The following is a 16137-nucleotide window of genomic DNA, read 5'->3' on the forward strand; positions in this document are numbered from 1 at the left end:
TACATGAATATACGTGAGGAATCTAAATCTTTCCCCTAAACTCCAACAAAGGCTAGAGCGGGATAAAATGGTAAACTCTGCACTCGGCTGGATTTTTACTTGGGATAGGGCAATCGAAAGTACATATCTAAAAACCCCCTAACCAAATTATTAGCTCCCTACGTGGCCCCAGGTGTCCCCTATCGCAAAAAATGGGTTTCCCCGAAAAAAAATTTTTTTGAGCGATCCTTTACTCTAAAAACTGTGAAAAAATTTGTAAATGTACATTGTTATGCTCAAAAACATACTGATTTTTTTCAAATTTTTGGATCAAAATTAAGCTCAGGAAAAATTTTTGAATTTTTCAAAATTTTTTTACGTTATATACATAATTTTTGGCTAGCAGCAAAATAATTATTTTTAGTGTATTTTCTTCCACTTTTTTGAATGGCGGGGATAGATTTGCTATTTTCTCGCCGGAAATTCCTCAAAATTCGAAAAAGAACCATTTTTTAGTGTCCCCCTCATATTTTTAGCGTTTACTGAGCGATCCTTTGCTTTAAAAAATCTGAAAAAAATTATGAACATATATTGTTATGCCCAAAAATTAAGCCCAGGAAAACTTTATAAATTTTCCAAAAAAAATTTAAGTTAGACGTAAGTAATTTTTGGCAAACTTCGAAATAATTATATTTACGTAAAATTTTTTTTCGTTCTTGTGAATGACGCGGTTAGATTTACCATTTTCTGTCCGGAACTTCCCTTCAATTCTAAAAATAAAAAAAACTGTTTTGATGTCTCCCCCTTCCCATATTTTTAGCACATAAACTGCATATCAATAAATAACGATTTTTTATATTTTGTTTGGTATTTCTACTGGCATGATCAGGTTTGCCATTTTCAAACCAAAACATGCTCAAAATACAACAAAAGCTCTTTTTTGATATTTTCTCCCATATTTTAACCACATAATCTAATTTGTACGTGACTCTTTTAATACTTTTTACTCCAAAATATTATGGTAAAACATCTTTTTCAAATAACGGATTCACGAAAACCTGAAACTTTTATTTCATTTTTTAATGGGCAAACAGATGAAATAAGATTATTTGATGATCCAGTTCTTAATTTAAATAGATATAACAAATATAACAAATTCTTGTGTAATATCTCTAGAATGCTATTTATTAAATGAATGATTTGGTAATCAACCACACTTCAGTTTATGTAAAAAAGCTTTTCAATGATGAACTTGCTTTGATTTTTGATGGGACATATTTACGTCGTCAAAAATGTAAACATAATTACCTACCAAAAACGACGCAACTATTATGAGAAAAGTAATGGATGATCCAGTTGGTATAAGAACTGGATCATCACTGGTATCATGAAGGAAGATGATGTTTACATCGTGGAAGAGGTTTTAGGGATGTGATACCATACTTAGAAAGTCAGTATTCAAGGTTCTTATGCCTGTCTTAGAAAGGAAAAAGGTCTAAGTTAAGTGCGATTGAAACAAATGAATCTCGCTTCGTCTCAAAACTTATATTGGTATCCTTAGCAAAAATACAAGTTACTTCACCAGCAATTGGACAATAAACTTATACCAAAAGCTGCTTCATATTATGCTAAGATTACATGTTTCCTCAATAACACTTTTGGCAAATGCTTATAGCGATAAATATGATGATGGATTGCAGGAGATACTATATAATTCGAAGAATGTTGGACTCGAAATCAAAGGAAAAGACTCACATTAGAGGTTGAGACAGAGAGATGGTTCAGGCGGCTCACTACTGCGGTAAAACTAACTGATCAATAAATTAAAGATTTTCCAGAGATGAATCTTCTTCTTCTTCTTGTAGTTCCCTCTCCTATCGGAGGTGGGCTATCATCACAGCTATCCGTACCTTAGAGATGGATGAGAGGGATCTAAAAGTATTTTTTTCGGGGACCTACCCGTTAGGTCAAGCCATTTGCTACTTAGCCGAGCTGATTGATGACAATATCATTAAATATATAATAAATATAAATTTGGAGTATATCAGGATCAAACCTAATATCATTAAAGCTTTAATTAGGTCAAGACACATAAATATAGTAAAACCTACAAATGTTATGTCCAATGCCAACCTAATTCAATTAGGTACGAAGGTATTTTGCGCCATGCTTGTGACTGTGCCAATGGATTAAGAACTGTAGGGTCCTGTTCTCACGTTGCAGTAATCATTTATTATCTTAATAGCAACGCTAGGTATATGTCAAAAATTATTAGACCAGCAAAAATGCTTTCAGACTTACTTATCATATCAGATACTGATCCCGTAATAAAAGAATATAGTGACAAAGACTCAAACTAGTATTTTAATGTAAATTAGAACATATTTATTATGTTGTAATTTTGTAATTTTATATTTAATTATTATTAAAAAAAATTTTTTAAAAAGTTCAATATGAAATTAAAAAGACATATATCTATTAATTTAATCCATAGATTATATGTATTTAAATGATAATCACCACTCGAATAAAGGAGGGAGCAAAAATCGTTATTTGTCACGTATTAATTTAATTAATGCGTGACAAATATCAAAAAAAGAGCGTTTTAAGCATGTTTTGGTCTGAAAATGGCAAACCTGATCACATCATTAGAAATAATAAACAAAATATCAAAAATTGTTATTTATTGACATGCAGTTAATTGACATGCACTTTAAGTGCTAAAAATGTGGGGAGAAGGAGACATCAAAACAGTTTTTTTTATTTTTAGAATTGTAGGGAATTTCCGAAAATAAAATGGCAAATCTAACCGCGTCATTCCAAAGAACGAAAAAAAAATTTACGAAAATATAATTATTTCGAAGTTTGCCAAAAATTACTTACATATCTAACCTAAATTTTTTTTGAAAAATTCAAAAATATTTCCTGGGCTCAATTTTAATCAAAAAAATCTGAAATAATCAGAATGTTTTTGGAAACAATATACAGCGTGTCTACTTGAGTTGGAAACATATTATGGGAAACTTTTTTATTATTAATTTTACGAAAAAAAGTTATTCTTTATAAAAAGTTCTGCATGCCCCAAAACCTAAGATTCAATTACCAGATATCAAATTTTCTCAATATTATACGAGGTATGTCAAAAAATATGAATTTCATATTTTATTTCTCTCAATATCGAAAATTCTTATGATAAAAAGTTGTTTGGAATTAAAAACTAAGATGAAATATGCAATTACATGCTTCTTATTGAAAAAAAAATATTTTTCTCAAATTTATGGATACCCAACATCGTTTTTAATTATTACAAATATCATAACTCCTTTATTATTCATTTTACGAAAAAAAGTTATTCTTCATAAAAAACTTTGCATGGTCTAAAATCTAAGACACAACCATGATATATCAACTTTTATTAATTTTATACGAGGTGTGTCAAAAAATATGAAATTCGCTCAATATTATAGCACCTTTATATTTCACAGTATTTCAATTAGAAGGATGTAATTGCATATTGACACATAGTTTTTAATTCTAAACAACTTTTTTAATAACCGTTTTCAATATTGTGAAAAATAAAGGTACTTTACTCTTGAGTGAAATTCATATTTTTTGACATAACTCGTATAAAATTAATAAAATGTCATATCTGTTGGTTGAATCTTCGGTCTTAGGACATACAGAGATTTTTATAACGAATATCTTTTTTTCGTAAAAGTAATAATAAAAGAGTTATCGTATGTGTAATGAATAAAAACGAAGTTAATATCAATAAATTTGAGAAAAATTTGGAAAATATTTTTTTCAAATTAGAAGCATGTAATTACATATTTGAGCTTGGTTTTTATTTCCAAACAACTTTTCATAATAAGAATTTTCGATATTGAGAGAAATAAATGTACTTTACCCTTAGCCGAAATTCATATTTTTTGACATACCTCGTATAATATTGAGAAAATTTGATATCTGATAATTGAATCTTAGGTTTTGGGGCATGCAGAACTTTTTATAAAGAATAACTTTTTTTCGTAAAATTAATAATAAAAAAGTTTCCCATATGTTTCCAACTCAAGTAGACACGCTGTATGTTCATAATTTTTGTCGGATTTTTAAAGCAAAGGATTGTCAGTAAACGCTAAAGATATGAGGGGAGCACTAAAACATGGGCTTTTTAGAATTTTGAGGAATTTCCGGCGAGAAAATGGCAAATATATCCCCGCCATTCAAAAGAGTGGCAAAAAATACACTAAAAATAATTATTCCGCAGCTAGCCAAAAATTATCTACGTAACCTAAAAAAATGTTAAAATATTCAAAAATTTTTGCTGAGCTCAATTTTGATCCGAAAATTTTTAAAAAAATCAGTATGTTTTTGGGCATAACAATGTACATTTACAATTTTTTTCACAGTTTTGAAAGCAAAGGATCGCTAAAATTTTTTTCGAAAAAGCACATTTATTTCGAGAGGGGACACCTGGGGCCAGGTAGGGAGCTAAAAATTTGGAGTAAAGTTTTTAGATATGTACTTTCGATTGCTCTATCCCAAGTAAGAATCCAGCCGAGTGCAGATTTTATCATTTTATCCCGCTATAGCCTTTGATTCCTAGGACTCAATTTTGTGAGTAAACGAAAGTAAAGAAGGGCAGTTTAAGATTTCATTTTCATACAGGGACCAACACCATTAGCTTTGCAAAAGTATAGAAAGCACAGATTTATTATTTGACCAGAATTTATTTCAAACGCAAGAAATCTTTGGATCCCCGGATTTTTGAATTTCATTTGTTTGTAATAGATGTCGCTGTTGCGCCTTTCACAAATTATTTTTATGAATTTGCTAACATGACAGAAAGATTTGGTTTCGATTCAGAGAGCACACCACGAGTCACTCTCTCTGAAGACTCCCAAAGGGTGAAATGCGCATAACTTCAGCCTAATATGAAAAATGCATATGTCCAAAATATTTAATTTTAGACTTTTGATGTCATCTGTTAACATTATCCAACAATCATATACGGTTATATTTTCTTCTAATTTTGTTCGGTAGATTTTTCTAAAATTGTGAAAATGAATTCTGCATAAGTCCATTAATGTTGAAAACCCAGGGCCTATTTTACCACTAGGCTTGTGAGGCACCTGCCTCGGGCTCGCATTTTAATGGGGCCCGGAAAGATCACCAAAAAAATTTTTTATTGCAATGACAAAATAAATTATTCTCTTATTTTACAAACAGAAAATGATATACCCTATTCCACGAACATACGCCTGTTTTGGATTACTTCGACAACGAATATTTTACTGTGCAAAATAAGAAGAACGAAAGTAAATTGCAAATTACATTGTTGTTTATTGGAATAATTATTAGCGCCATTTACTTTCGTACTTCTTATGTTACACAGTAAAATATTCGTTGTCGAAATAATCCAAAACAGGCGTATGTTCGTGAAATGGCCCATAAAATGATAACTATAACTGTTGATTTTCAAGTGGCTTCCCTGGTACAAGTAAACCTCCGTCATCTAATATAGAAAACGACAATGTCAATAACTCTTTTCCTCGCGATATAGGGGATTGGCCAAAATATGTAAATCTGGAATTTCAACAATATTTTATAAATAATCGACAGAATCAAAATATTGATAAAATTAGTGAGTGTTTTACACAATTGGATATCTAATAATAAAACTAGACATTTTCAATGTGTGATATTTTATAAAACGAAAGCTAATGGGGAAAATTCTTCGCGAGGGGTTAGTGTAGAGTGTACAGTCCTAAATGTAGCTGTGTTTATTATTACGTTTGTAAACTGTTTTTCACGAAAATTGTTTTTCTAACTTTCGAGGGGTATAATGACTGGACAAATGTCAATAAAACTCTAATAGGACAGTTATTCAACATGAAACATGAGCGATCTTCTGAACATTTTTCATCAATTGGTACATTAGTCAAGAGAAGTAGTACAGCAGGAGAAATTGGAACATTAATAGAAGAAAATATTTAGAAAAAAAGGAACATTGGAGAAACGTTCTTGAACTAATAATAGCAACCATTAAATTTTCGTCCAAGAACGGTCTATCATTTATAGTTCAAGACCCAAATTATTTACAAAAGGAAATGACATATACAGGGTGTCCCAAAAGATTGGTCATAAATTATACCACACATTCTGGGGTCAAAAATAGTTCGATTGAACCTAACTACTTACCTTAGTACAAATGTGCTTATAAAAAAAGTTACAGCCCTTTGAAGTTACAAAATGAAAATGGATTTTTTTCAATATATCGAAAACTATTAGAGATTTTTTATTGAAAATGGACATGTATCATTCTTATGGCAACAATATCTTAAAACAAAATTATAGTGATGTTTGTCCACCCCATAAAAATTTTATGGGGGTCTTGTTCCCTTAAACCCCCCATACTTTTGTATACGTTCCAATTAATTCATTATTGTTGTACCATTAGTTAAACGCAACATTTTTAAAACTTTTTGCCTCCTACTATTTTTTCGATAAGCCAGTTTTTATCGAGATGCGACTTCTTATTTAATATATTTACATAAAAATTTTATGGGGGTTTTGTTCCTTTAAAACCCCCAAATGTTTGTGTACGTTCCAATTAAACTATTATTGTGGTACCATTAGTTAAACACAGTGTTTTTAAAACTTTTTTGCCTCTTAGTTTTTTTGACGTCACCTTTTATCGAGATGTGGCTTCTTTTTAAAAATATACCTAAAAATGTAAATTATAAATAAATTTTCAGATTATTAACAGATCTCTACAGGGTGTAACAAAAATACAGGTCATAAATTTAATCACATATTCTGGGACCAAAAATAGTTCGATTGAACCTAACTTACCTTAGTACAAATGTGCACATAAAAAAAGTTACAGCCTTTTGAATTTACAAAATGAAAATCGATTTTTTCCAATATATCGAAAACTATTAGAGATTTTTATTGAAAATAGACATGTGGCATTCTTATGGTAGTAGTATCTTAAGAAAAAATTATAGTGAAATTTGGACACCCCATAAATATTTTATGGGGGCTTTGTTCCTTTAAACCCCCCCCCCCCCCAAACTTTTGTGGACGTTCCAATTTAATTATTATTGTAGTACCATTAGTTAAACACGCTATTTTAAAAACTTTTTGCCTCTCAGTACTTTTTCGAAAAGTCAGTTTTTATCGAGATATTTTGAATATTTGTCAAATCCACCACATATTTGTATATGGCTAATACGATCATGGAGACTTGGTAATGTAATAATATGAAAATTTATTTATAATTTACATTTTTAGGTATATTTTGAACCATATTGAAAAAGAAGAATATTTCGATAAAAAGTGCCTTCTCTAAAAAATACAAAGAGGCAAAACAGTTTTAAAAACACTGTGTTTAACTAATGGTACCGCAGTTAAAGTTTAATTGGAACATACACAAACAGTTGGGGGGTTTAAAGGAAGAAAACCCCCATAAAATTTTTATGTAAGCATATTAAAAAAGAAGCCGCAACTCGATAAAAACTGCCTTATCGAAAAGATACTAAGAGGCAAAAAAGTTTTAGAAATATTGAATTTAACTAATGGTACCACAATAATAATTTAATTGGAACGTACACAAAAGTTTGGGGGGGTTAAGGGAACAAAACCCCCATAAAATTTTATGGGGTGCACAAATTTCACTATAATTCTTTTTTAAGATACTCCTGCCATAAGAATGCCACATGTCCATTTTCAATAAAAAATCTCTAATAGTTTTCGATATATTCGAAAAAATCGATTTTTATTTTGTAACTTCAAAGGGCTGTAACTTTTTTTATGTGCATATATGTACTAAGGTAAATTAGGTTCAATCGAACTATTTTTGGTCTCCGAATATGTGATTTAATTTATGACCTGTATTTTCGCTACACCCTGTATAATCGTACTTAATCATATTCAAATATGTGGTGGATTCGACAAATATTCAAAATATGTCGATAAACACTGAGAGGTAAAAACGTTTTAAAAACCATTGTGTTCAACTAATGGTGCCACAATAATAATTTAATTGAAACGTACACAAAAGTTTGGGGGGGTTTAAAGAACAAAAGCCCCATAAAATTTTTATGGGGTGAACAAAATTCACTTTAATTTTTTTTTAAGATGTTGCTGCCATAATAATTCCCGATGTCCACTTTCAATAAAAAATCTCTAAGAGTTTTTGGTATATGAAAAAAATCGATTTTCATTTTGTAACTTCAAAGTGCTGTAACTTTTTTTTGTGCACTATTGTATATAGGTAAATGAGGTTCAATCAACATATTTTTGACCCCAGAATCTGTGGTATAATTTATGACCATTCTTTTCGGGACACCCTGTATATTTAAACAATGTTTAAGGTTTTAAATAAGTATAAATTTTATTAACTGTTAATGAAAATTTAAATTTCTGGTGCAACTATATTTCTATTAAATAATTAATAGATTTAAAAAGTTATTATTATTATTACATTATATTTAGGGGCCTAAAAATAATTGTGTAGTGCCTCGGGCCTGATTTGAAGTAAAACAGGCTCTGTGAAAACCAAATGAAATCTGCACAATTCCAAATTGGTGGTTTTCTGATTGTAAACGGGTGAGTACTATAGGGTACAGGTTAAGTGGAGTTATTCACAGTTATGGTGTATTCCACGAATATACGACTGTTTTAGATTATCGCGACAACGAATATTTTAGTGTGCAACATAAGAAGTACGAAAGTATTTTGCCCTAATAATTACCCCAATAAACAACAATATTATTTGCAATTTAATTTCGTTCTTCATATTTTGCACAGTAACATATTCGATGTCGCGATAATCCAAGAGGGTCGTATATTCGTGGAATGGGGTATAATTTTTTGTTCCTCCTGTAAAATCAGGTATTTTGGACTTATGCATTTTTCACATTCGGCCGACGATAAGCGAATTGTGGTGGTCTCTGTAACAAAATTAAGTCTTAAACTGTCTTCTTTAAAACATTCAATTTTCTATTGGTAAATCAGAAGTTTCATTCATATTAAATTGAATACATATTATCAAGTAAGTAGTAACAGATGAAAATAAAGCTCCAAGAATGAACCGATTCACAACGAAGAATCCCGCAGCTGTACATTTGGGTGATATCTTCTGTGCGTAATTTGCAAGATGAAGCAATTCTTCTCTGATGTTGGAGTTGGGCACTTTTTCTTGTAGCAAGTGACAAGTGGTTATAAATTCTGCTGAGTTCTTCTCTATCATATCACATTTATTGATAATCGTGATGACGTTCACCTGAAAAGATTTGGTAGTAAAATTTTTTGGTGGCAAAATTCAATAAAAAATATTTTTTCAATTAGAAATGAATATACCGAAGATCATTAGTTTTTTCAGGTTCTGTAAAGGTTACTCTTCGTCACTTGAGGCTACTAAAAGTGTTTGTATAATTGATCGATGTTATCCTACTGCCTGTTATCTATACTGTAGAAGTTTAAGTCTTTTAATTTATTAATGAATTTTAACACTTATTTTTTTTTATTTACACTTATTATTATTACCCTATAGGGTATAGTGGCATTAGCATTTGTTTACTTGGAGTATGAACAAACAGGACGGTAAGGTAACAGTACTTCCACAAAAAGTTATATTGGCCCCGTGCGTCTCCCCTCTATTTACAGAAATTTACAGTCACGTGACACGCTGTCAGTTTTGTAAGGACGTTTTAGTATTGACTCTTATGGGATTATTTTGTTAAAATTGAATATTTTATTTTCTAGTGATAATAAACGAATACAAATTGTTAGAATTCATTAGTTATTCTTTTATAAGGTCATTTATAGTTCAACAAAAATGTGTTTTGTCCTTAATAAAGATTTATTGACATAATTTGCGATAGTGAAGTTATATAGGACATACCATATCCGTACTTTCTGGAGTCAATTCGGATTTATCAGAGCTAAAATATGTATGTAATATGTACAAAACTTATAAAAACGTAAATAATATTATTATATCATGTGTATATTGTCACATCCTTTGTATATTATAGAAAAAGGTAACCTCACTTCATCCTTGTAACAGCGTTAATTAATTTTATTCTTTGATCTAATTTTTTTTGGGAATGAAGAAAATAAAAGTATTTCATATCACTAGTTTTCCATGTATTTTTACAGTGAATAACCCACCAAAAACGTGAAATGGCATTTTTTTTAAAATGTCCCATTTAAATATACAATAAATCGTCCTTACAAAGATTCAAGCAATCGCCACCATGAGCAGGTCGGTCGATTTTGTTTTGACACTTTGTTAACGCTCGGAGCGAATACCTACACCATTACAATCAACACCAAAAAAGACAGTCTAATTAAAGGATGATTCAGTGAGACGATACGATTTGACAACGCTGCTGACGATAAAATAGAGGAGCCGCGGGCTTGCGACGTAAACGTAGTGAATCTAGAGAGTGGGAAGTTTAGTTATCATGGAGACGTGATCTAGTGAACAACGCGCATTTGCTGTGAAAGCTTATTACAAGAATGGTGAAAGTTTTGTGAGTGTACAACGAGGATTTCGTTTACACTGCCATTTGCCTCCCCGTTTACAAGACCAAGTTACAAGACTTGGGTTAGGAACTTCGAAAGTAGTGGTTCAACATTACAAAAATAGGTGGCAGTGTCAGAACTGCTCGCATACCACAGAATATTGAAGCGGTGCCAAATTCATTACACACGAGTCCTCGAAGATCTCTGCGACGACCCGCATGTAATGAATTTGGCACCGCTTCAATATTCTGTAGTATGCGAGCAGTTTTGACACTGCCACCTCTTTTCTGTAATACTGAACTACTACTTTCAAAGTTCCTAACCCAAGTCTTAATAGCAATGTTGGACCGAACTGCACGCGGGATGGCAAATGGTAGTGTAAACGAAATGCTCGTACACGCGCAAAACTTTTACCATTGTTGTAATAAGCTTTCACAGCAAATACGCGTTGTTCACCCGACCACGTCTCCTTGATAACTAAACTTCCCACTCTCTAGATTCACAACGTTTACATTTACGACAAAACATCGTATGGATGGTTGGACAATAAGAAGGCGGAAAAGTAAAGTAATGGTTGAAAAATATAGTTTTGTTTTTAACTACCCCCCTCCAGGACCAAACTAACCCTTATTTTACCATATGGCGATCCTGACAAGATCGCCGTATATAATGTAAATAGGGTGGTTTTAAGATTTTTTAAAAACTATTTGAGATCTATTCGCAAGATACTTATCATAACACACCCCTAATTGCGTCCCTATGCTTTAGCGAAGTCGAGAATATTTTATTCCCTTCCAATATTCCACCTGCCGTTTTTATCGATTCAGGAAGATATCTAGGCTCCAGGTAAATGATACGGTAAGGGTTCTGAACATCTTGTTCTGCTTATATAATTCCACTGAAGCGGCATTTGAGGATTAGTATCAGCGAATTGTTTTGTACTTGCACTACCCAAACAAAAGGCAATCACAGTGGGTGAAGACCTACTTGAGAATATTATTTCCCGATATGTAATTCTACTCTATGTCGCAGTCTCGACATGGTCGCAATTTCGAATCGGAAGTTTAAAACACCACCTCATGGCATGGCAAAAGGACATGACCGGACCATAAATAACTACGTGTCCCTGTTTATAATTGAAAACTAAAAAGACTGGGACAAGCTGGTGCCTCTGTTTCTGCTAGTCTATCGAAGATCTCAATGTGAAGCAACTGGTTTTACTCCAACAGTGCTCTTGGTTGGTAGAGAGATAGCGCACCTCAACAACCTCCTACATGGCAACCTACCAGACTGAGGGGCGTACAAAATGCATCGGTATACCTAATGTTGTTAATAAAAAAAAGATATAGCCAAACAGTCAAAGACCCTTCCAGAGTTACGATGCCAAAATAAAACGAAGACTGATGCTGTCTGGTCCCAATACAGATTATGTTCTCTACAATAACAGTAACTAATACAGTAACAGTTGTCGATGACAATAAGTTAAGTAATAAAAATTAAATGATAACGTGTACTTACCAAAGTATTACACCATTTTAATATTGGCATTCCGCACCTTGCTATTGACATGTTTTGAATTAACGTCACATCTAGACTAATAACAGCAAGAATTGTAGCTTCAAGATACAGCAATAAAATTGACCGCACTATATTATCTATATGTATATATTTTACTATTAAGAACAGAAGAAATTACTGAATTATTAAAATAACTCGAGGTAGAAAGTGCTAAATTTGGACTCATGGTTAACTACAACAAAACCAAAATCATGGTTATTGATCGCCAACAACAGTTTCCTGAAACCCAAACTATTGCGGGATGCGAGGTAGTCTCATCTATGATATATCTTGGAGCTCTAGTTAACAACACAGGCAGTTGTGAACCCGAAATTAGAAGACGCATTCAACTAGCAAGAGCAGCAATGGGCAATGAGTGAACTAAACGGGGTATGGCGTGATCGTCACATTACTATGACAAACAAAAAGAGACTCGTTTCAACTCTGGTCTTTTCCATATTTTACTATGCATGCGAGACATGGACAGTCAAAAAATCAGATAGACGACGTATAGACGCCTTTGAAATGTGGACATGGAGACGCCTGCTTCGAATTCCATGGACGGCTCGCCGTACAAATATCTCGGTTCTGGATGAAATGAAACCGGATCAGCGTCTCTCCAGTACCGTTTACTCTAGAATTTTAAAGTTCTTTGGTCATATCCATCGAAGTGATCACAAAATGGAGCGGTTGGTGGTCCAAGGAAGGCCTCAGACTCAACGCCAACGCGGAAGATCTCCACAGCGATGGGCGGACATTACTCAAAAGCTTCTCAACAAACAGTATACTAAGGAAATACATGTAACTGATGACCGCGACCAGTGGAGAAATATTATCAATCAAACTGTCCGAGCTGCTGAAGCCCAATTATGAACCACAACACATCTACTAAGATGTTAATGACTATGATGATGATTAAGAACAATCCTCTTAATATCACTTTTATTTGAAGGATAGTGGTTCGAGAATAATTCATGGTCACATATGTCCTGCGCATAATTAGCCTTTTTAAAGATTTTTTCAAATTCGAAAATTAATTTTCGACTTGATCGAATGCAATATAAATGACCCTGGATAACAAATTTCTATAGAGCTGTTGCATCAGTTTATGACTGACAACAGAAGATTATGACAACAGAATAAAGTAAAGCTTAGAGATTTTGAATAGTCGTTTATAAAAGTAACTACCAGAAGGATTGTGGACGTTATAACACCTGAGCTGAACAGAGCCCACAAATTCCTTTTATGTTGTGCGTTTTGAAATTGTACTGGAACTTATTTTTATTGAAAATTATATTAAATGTTTGATTAAAGATTGTTCATTCCGTACGGTACATAAGACTACTCAACAAGCAAAAGGTTATACCCAAACAATAATTTAGCATTGCTACAAGAGCAATAACTGCATAGAGCGCAAAATGCTGAATTACTAGACGACAGAAAATATGCATGTAAACCTACAATACAAACCAATTTCAGTAAAATCTGAAGTTGAATATCCATATAAAATACAGATTATTTTTCGACTTTTTATATCAATATACCATTGTAAAATATTTGTTTTTATGATATGAATAAGAGATCTCTGTAACATACAAGATATAGTACGGTGGGGAAGACAGAGACGACGCGAGTGGAATCAGCATGTAACGAGACTGGACAGCGAATCAACTTTCAACATCACAGCTACGAATACAAGCGCAAAATCGGTAAGGAACAGGCCAAGAGGCCTATTATAAGAAGAAGAAGAAGATGATATGATGTAAGTCATCGGTAAGAGATTCGAGTGCAGTCTATTGAGAAGTATTTCAGTAATTTAATTTTCTTGTGATCCAACGTTAGTCACAGGTGAAAAACCCTAGTGCATTATGTATTGAAATATATGTGTGAGTTTGGGAATTTACATTTTGTGGATTGAGTGGAACCACTTTTTCTTTTAACGACTTGAATTATTCTATAACTGCCAATCGACACATTAAATACCTAAATCCTTTTTATTTTGGTAAGAATTTTTTTATTCCACCAAGTTAAAATCATGTAGGGCAGTGTAGTATTATATTTTTTAGCTTTTAAAAGTTTTGTTAGCGCCATACCAAGTAACATTGTTTTCTAAGTTTACTTTTATGGACCATGCCGCGTAGATTGTATTCTGTACAATCTGTATTCTGAGATATCTGTATTCTGTAGTAACAGTTGTCGAAGACAAAGACTTAAGTGATACCAATTAAATAATAACTTATACTTACCAAAGTATTATACCATTTTAATATTGGCATTACGCACCAAGTAATTGACATGTTTTGTACTAAAGTCATGTCTAGACTAATAACAGCAAGAATTGTAGCTTCAAGGTACAGCAATAAAAAAATATTTTACTATTAAAAACAATCCTCTTAATTTAACCTTAATTTGAAGGATACTGGTTCGAAAATAATTCATGTTCACATATCTCCTGCGCATAATTAGCCTTTTTAAAGATCTTTTCAAATTCGAAAATTCATTTCCGACTAGATCGAATGCAATACAAATGATCCTCGATAACAAGTGTCTATAGAGCTGTTGCATTAGTTTGTGACTTAAAAAAGTAAAGCTTAGGAATGTTAAATAGTCGTTTATAAAAGTAACTTCCAGAAGGATTGTGGACGTTATAACACCTGAGCTGAGCAGAGCCCACAAAATTCCTTTTATGTTGCGCGTTTTGGAATTCTGCTGGAACTTATTTTTATTGAAAATTATATTAAATATTTGATTAAAGATTGTCCATTCCGTACGGTACCTAAGACTACTCAACAAGCAAAAGGCTACACCCAAACAATAATTTATCATTGCAACAAGAGCAATAACTGCATAGAGCGCAAAATACTGAATTACTAGACGACATAAAATATACATGTGTACCTACAATACAAACCAATTTCAGTAAAATCAATGGTAAGTTTAATATCCATGTAAAATATATATTTTTTTTTTCGACTTTTTATATCAATATAATATACTATTGTAAAATATTTGTTTTTATGATATGATGTAAGTCATCGGTAAGAGATCCAAGTGCAGTCTATTGAGAAGATTTCAGTAATTTAATTTTCTTGAGATCCAACGCTAGTCACAGGTGAAATACCCTAGTGACTAGTGCTTTCTGTTTTGAAATATATATATGTGTGAGTTTGGAAATTTACATTTTGTGGATTGAGTGAAACCACTTTTCCTTTTAACGACTTGAATTATTCTACAACTGCCAAACGACACATTATATACCTAAATCCTTTTTATTTTGGTAAGAATTTTTTTATTGTACCAAGTTAAAATCATTTGGGGGCAGTGTAGCTTTATATTTTTTAGCCTTTAAATCTTTTGTTAGCGCTGTACCAAGTCACATTATTTTCAAGTTTTCTATTACAAACCATGCTGCGTAGATTGTATTCCGTACAATCTGTATTCTGTAGTAACAGTTGTCGAAGACAAAGACTTACGTGATACCAATTAAATAATAACTTATACTTACCAAAGTATTACACCATTTTAATATTGGCATTCCGCACCAAGTGATTGACATGCTTTGTACTAAAGTCATGTCTAGACTAATAACAGCAAGAATTGTAGCTTCAAGGTACAGCAATAAAATCGACCACCCTAATATAATATCTATATATTTTACTATTAAAAACAATCCTCTTAATGTTACCTTAATTTGAAGGATACTGGTTCTAAAATAATTCATGTTCACATATCTCCTGCGCATAATTAGCCTTTTTAAAGATATTTTCCAATTTGAAAATTCATTTCCGGCTAGATCGAATGCAATACAAATGATCCTCGATAACAAATGTCTATAGAGCTGTTGCATTAGTTTGTGACTTAAAAAAGTAAAGCTTAGAAATGTTAAATAGTCGTTTATTAAAAGTAACTACCAGAAGGATTGTAGAGCTTATAACACATGAGCTGAGCAGAGCCCACAAAATTCCTTTTATGTTGCCCGTTTTGGAATTCTGCTGGAACTTATTTTTATTAAAAATTATACTAATATTTGATTAAAGATTGTCCATTCCGTACGGTACATAAGAC

At 32.1% G+C, this 16137-nt stretch overlaps 1 protein-coding gene across 1 annotated transcript; it reads right to left on the bottom strand.

Moving 5' to 3' along the window:
• Positions 1-8834: 8834 nt before the first annotated feature.
• LOC126885353 (putative gustatory receptor 28b) lies at positions 8835-15646 on the bottom strand. The gene is made up of 2 exons (XM_050651910.1): positions 15578-15646; positions 8835-9268 (listed from the first exon to the last, which is right to left on the bottom strand). The coding sequence occupies exons 1-2, from the start codon at positions 15644-15646 to the stop codon at positions 8978-8980; spliced, it is 360 nt and encodes a 119-aa protein (XP_050507867.1). The 3' UTR covers positions 8835-8977.
• Positions 15647-16137: the final 491 nt, after the last annotated feature.

Source organism: Diabrotica virgifera, chromosome 5 (genome assembly GCF_917563875.1).
Source record: "Diabrotica virgifera virgifera chromosome 5, PGI_DIABVI_V3a".
Taxonomy (NCBI): Eukaryota; Metazoa; Arthropoda; class Insecta; order Coleoptera; family Chrysomelidae; genus Diabrotica; species Diabrotica virgifera.

Bases quoted from the DNA above. Each gene is read 5' to 3' on its own strand.
- LOC126885353 (XM_050651910.1), bottom strand. From the start codon at position 15,646: ATGACTTTAGTACAAAGCATGTCAATCACTTGGTGCGGAATGCCAATA. The intron at 9,269-15,577 runs GTAAGTATAAGT...AAATCTTTTCAG, and splicing joins TAAAATGGTGTAATACTTTG to GTGAACGTCATCACGATTAT.